Source organism: Oncorhynchus tshawytscha, linkage group LG33, assembly GCF_018296145.1.
Source record: "Oncorhynchus tshawytscha isolate Ot180627B linkage group LG33, Otsh_v2.0, whole genome shotgun sequence".
Classification (NCBI taxonomy): domain Eukaryota; kingdom Metazoa; phylum Chordata; class Actinopteri; order Salmoniformes; family Salmonidae; genus Oncorhynchus; species Oncorhynchus tshawytscha.
The window spans coordinates 20,496,058-20,500,695 of record NC_056461.1 but is presented as its reverse complement, the minus strand read 5'-3'; the positions used below and the strand labels follow the sequence as shown (position 1 = coordinate 20,500,695).

The 4,638-nt window shown below is 46.9% G+C and overlaps 1 protein-coding gene across 1 annotated transcript; it reads right to left on the bottom strand.

The window, feature by feature from the left end:
- Window positions 1-490: 490 nt before the first annotated feature.
- LOC112230948 (neurofilament light polypeptide) lies at window positions 491-3,850 on the bottom strand. The gene is made up of 5 exons (XM_024397378.2): window positions 3,721-3,850; window positions 2,255-3,482; window positions 1,805-1,929; window positions 1,219-1,661; window positions 491-1,083 (listed from the first exon to the last, which is right to left on the bottom strand). Exons 2-5 carry the CDS (start codon window positions 3,443-3,445, stop codon window positions 809-811), a joined length of 2,034 nt encoding a protein of 677 aa, XP_024253146.1. The 5' UTR covers window positions 3,446-3,482; window positions 3,721-3,850; the 3' UTR covers window positions 491-808.
- Window positions 3,851-4,638: the final 788 nt, after the last annotated feature.

The following is a 4,638-nucleotide window of genomic DNA, read 5'->3' as shown; positions in this document are numbered from 1 at the left end:
CAGGTTACCTGAAGTGCAACACACAGAGATATCTAATTCTGTGCAACACACCAGTGTGTGTGTGTGTGTGTGTGTGTGTGTGTGTGTGTGTGTGTGTGTGTGTGTGTGTGTGTGTGTGTGTGTGTGTGTGTGTGTGTGTGTGTGTGTGTCTGATAGGCTAATAAGCATCGTTAAACACCATTCAATAGTTCGTTTTTTTTCAACATTTACAAAATGTTTATAAATCATGACACATAACCTGTTAAATGTTTTAATGAATTAATTGAGAAAGGACCTGCTGTCATGTATGATGAACAACAGGCCTTATATGTTTTCACATTGTGGTTAACTATGTGGTCATGTTTTTAAGCACCTTCAAGATGTATCAATGATATGTTCAACATTTCATCCTGATAAAACCCAAACTATTATAAATACTGTTTACTGAGTTATTATTCAGTATGATTCAGTATAAGGACAAAAACAATCAATTACACACTCTGCATGGCTTTCAAAAGTATTTATTCAACCATCCAAAACCACACTCTCACAGACTTGCACAGGCATAGCATACACACTCTTACACACACACTAGAGGAATTGTATGACCTTTATTGATTTTATTGACTTACAACTGCTAGCAGATAACCTTGATTTTGATGCGTTAGTGCACTAAAAGACATTGTATTGAGCACCTTGTTAACAAGCACACTGGAGTCGATAATGTTGGGTATTTCTGCTGTTTGCCGAGCTGAGGTTTTATTGGACTGTCTTCTGGCTTGTGTGGTCTTGGGCCACAAACTTACTTTTTAGCCTTTGGTATTTCAGATTAGTCTTTCTCTTCGGCAGATTTTTCTCTCTTCTCCTCACTCTTGGACATCTCTGGTTCGCCCTTCCCTTCTTTGGTTTCTGAGTCGTCATCTTTTTTCTCCTCACTTTTACCTTCATCTTTCACCTCTTCATCTTTATCTCCCCCTTCTTTATCATCTCCTCCCTCTTTCTCTACCCACTCCTCTTCCACACCTTCCTTTCCATCCTGCTCCCCAGCCTGGTCCTTATCTTTCTCTCCATCCTCTTTTGCAGTTTCTGCATTCTCATCTCCACCTATATCAAAAAAGGAAATCATTGAGAATAGAGGAATAATTTAGTTAGTATACAGGTTTGTAAAAATGTCAGCATGTAAGCCATACACAACTACAATAGAGAATATTCTTTGAGGGGAAATTTCCCAACGCTAACCTTGATCTCCATCTTTAGCATCCTCTCCATCTTCCTTCTCCTCCTCGCCTCCTTCATCCCCATCTTCCTCTTTCTCTTCTCCCTTTTCCTCCTTCTCCTCTCCACCCTCTTCTTCCTCCTCCTGTCCCTCCTCTTTCTTCTCTTCTGCTTCTTCCTCTGCCATCGCCTCCTCTTCCTCCTTCTCCTCCTCTTCCTCCTCCTGTGGTGGGCTGGCAGAGTCCCGCTGGGCTTGGCTGGGAGAGATGATGTCTTCTCCAGAGACGAATGAGGAGCCGAGGAAGCGTGAGGTCATCAGGTAGGGGGCGCCAGAGCTCAGGCTAGACTGCATTGAGAACATGGAGCGGCCGAAGGAGGGCATGACTGACAAGCTGTGGCCATAGACATTGGACATACCCCCTGATCCGCCCACACTGAAGTGAGACTCCTCCCCCTCCAGCAGCTTCCTGGAAAAGTAAAGGATCATGGGAAAGATAAAACTTTAGAATAAAAGAGCAAAAGACTTTCCTTGACCTGGACTGGCATTAGTATTATTACATTATATTTGTTTAAGTTGAAGCTCTGGCCAATGCTCCTCATAGCATCCTACCTGTAGGCAGCGATCTCAATGTCCAAGGCCATCTTAACATTCAGCAGGTCCTGGTAGTCCTTCAGGTAGCGAGCCATCTCCTGCTTGGTGGCTCTCAGATCATTCTCCAGCTGGCCAATAGTGTCCTATGGGAGACATTTAAAGATTATGAAGTGGATAAAAACCATTTTTTTACAGTGGGTAATACAGGTAATATGCCTAAAATGTCTGAATGGATGAAATTTTAAATGTATTCAAAATAATCTTATTTGTTCCTATTCTGTATTACTAAATCAATTCCACTTGGCACAAAATATAAAACATTATTGGTGTCTTGTATTCTGATATAGTCATTTACCTATTAGTAAGCAGTTTCTGAAAACATAAATAAATTCACATTAAGATTGCATTTATTCTAAGGTATTTGCTTCAGATTTGCTGTTTAATTCGTCCTGCAGTACCACCACTGACCTGCATGTTGCTGATCTCAGCGCTCTGCTTGTCCTCCATGATGTGTAGCTGGTTTTCCAGAGACTTGTTGAGACCCCGGCAGGTATCGATCTCCAGCAGGTGGGCCTTGAGCTGCCGGCGGTACTCCCCTGCCTCATCCCTGGAGCTCCTCACCGCGTCGCTGTGCTGGGCAACACTCTCCGTCAGGGAGCCCACCTTCCCATGGAACCACTCCTCAGCAGACTGCATGTTCTTGGCCGCCAGCCTCTCGTACTGGGCCCGGATGTCCCTCAGAGCACCGGACAGGTCTGGTGTGGCTGCCTCCATCTCCACAGCCACCTGGGCCCCCAGCTGGGCCTGGGCCTGGAGCTCCACCACCTCCCTCTCGTGGAGCTTCTTGAGGAAGGCCACCTCGTCCAGCAGGGTCTCCACCCTCTTCTCCAGCTCAGCCCTGGCCAAGGCAGTCTGGTCGGCCCCACACCGTGCATCCAGCAGCCTGCCCTCCGCGTCCTCGCGGGCCACCACCACCTCCTCGTAGCGGGCCTGCAGGGCGCTCAGGGCCTGCTCCAGACGCTCCCTCTGGCCCAAGGCAGCCTGCTGCTCCCCACGCGCCTCATCCACGGCGGCCCTCAGGGCCCGCGCCTCCTGCTCATACAGGGCCGCCAGGCGGGAGGGTTCACCGTGCCTTTGCCTCAGCATCATCAGCTCAGCCTCCAGTGCACGGTTCTGCTGCTCCAGCTCCCGCACACGCTCGATGAAGCCAGCGAAGCGGTCGTTGAGGTCCTGCAGCTGGGCCCTCTCCTGGGTCCTCACTGTGCGGAACTCAGAGCTCACCTGGGTCGCCTGGCTCAGCTCCAGTTCCACAGAGGAGGAAGAGGCCATGGATGAATGCAGAGCCTGGCCAGGAGAGGAGTACTGCAGACGGGAGCTCACGGAGGAGGAGAGAGGGGAGGCGTGGGAGGAGAAGGCCGATCGTGACCTCCCCTTGGTCACCACTCCGCGGGGGGCTCCCTCTACGTGCCAGCGGCGATAGGAGGAGGATGAGTAGTAAGGGTCAAAGCCGAAGGTACTCATGGCTGGGCTGGGAGGGCGGGCAGCTCTGTCTGGCTCTGTGTCAATGTGTCTGTAGGGCTCAGGTGAAGAACCCAGACTGATGCTGCTGCAGTGGCTCCAGCTTTTATAGCAGGAGGAAGAACTCTGACGCAGGCGCATTCCCAAACTCTGACTATGCGGGATCGATAGGCTTACACTGCAACGGACAGAGAGGGAGAAAGGAAAGAAGGAAAGAAAGGGGGAGGGAGAGGTTGCAGATGGAAAGATATTTGTGTTTTTGAGGGTACAAAGGAGGTTAACATGTTTCTAGTTTCTCTACACCATTTCTGTCATACACAGTAACCTTGACTACTAATGTTCACAAGTTAATGTTCAGGAAAGTAGAGTTAGATAGCTAAAGCCTCTGGATAATGAAATATAAATCTGCACTGTACCTGCACCGATAGTAAAAATTAATAGTCGCATGAAATTACTTGAGTCATTCATTTGAATGTAGGTCTCGCAGTCCTCCCTGTAGGGGAAGAAAATGAATGGGCTGTCCTCATTCTACAGCAGCCTATGCATTGATATTATACACAGCTTCTCCTCATACAGTGACACAGCACCTGCCCTGCTGGCCAATTAGAGAGAGACACCCATGACCACAGAAAACCCACATTGATAAACACCGAACACGCGGGTGGATGGTATGTGTTTATTTATTTATACATTATGGCTGGGAAGCTAATGTTTGGTGCCTGTAGATACTTGTGAGGTTCTGAATCAGATGCTGTAATGATAATGTGTATAAATATGATGATGTCTGTGAAGATGTGTTTGTGTTTTTGGGATGATAATGCATTGATAATCATAATAATAGATCATCATAATAATAATGATAGATAATGCATCTATTATACAAAATAGGTCAAATGAATTCAAATACATTTTCATGATTGCCTTAGTTGGAAGGGACACTGAGTAATTTGAAGATAAGTTGAATGGTCTTTTTATATTGTCGTGTTTATTCCCTAACAAGAGAAACAGACTTCTTATCTTTCAGCTCCAGAGTGAAGAGGGAACCATAGCTGGTCAATAACACTCTGCTTCCTCCTTGCTGACACCCACTTCCTCCTTTTCCTCCTCCACTTCCTCCTGAGAGGGGTGGGGGAGATACACATTTTATACTGTCCCAGACTGTTGATTGAGAGAATGGATAGCACAGTGACTTGCCATACATTTAAGCATAGTATGAGGATCTTGTGAGAGAACAGGCTGGTATGAGTCCATGTTTAGGTGCAGTATATTATGCATTTCGCCTGTACACATTCGAGGAGAGTGTATGAATTTACATGTGTTTGTGTGTCTCTTTT

Excerpts from the sequence above, each read along its gene's own strand:
- LOC112230948 (XM_024397378.2), bottom strand. The coding sequence starts at position 3,445 with ATGCGCCTGCGTCAGAGTTCTTCCTCCTGCTATAAAAGCTGGAGCCAC. Across the intron at positions 1,930-2,254 it reads CTGAGATCAGCAACATGCAG|GACACTATTGGCCAGCTGGA; the intron begins GTCAGTGGTGGT and ends TGTCTCCCATAG. Across the intron at positions 1,662-1,804 it reads ATTGAGATCGCTGCCTACAG|GAAGCTGCTGGAGGGGGAGG; the intron begins GTAGGATGCTAT and ends TTACTTTTCCAG.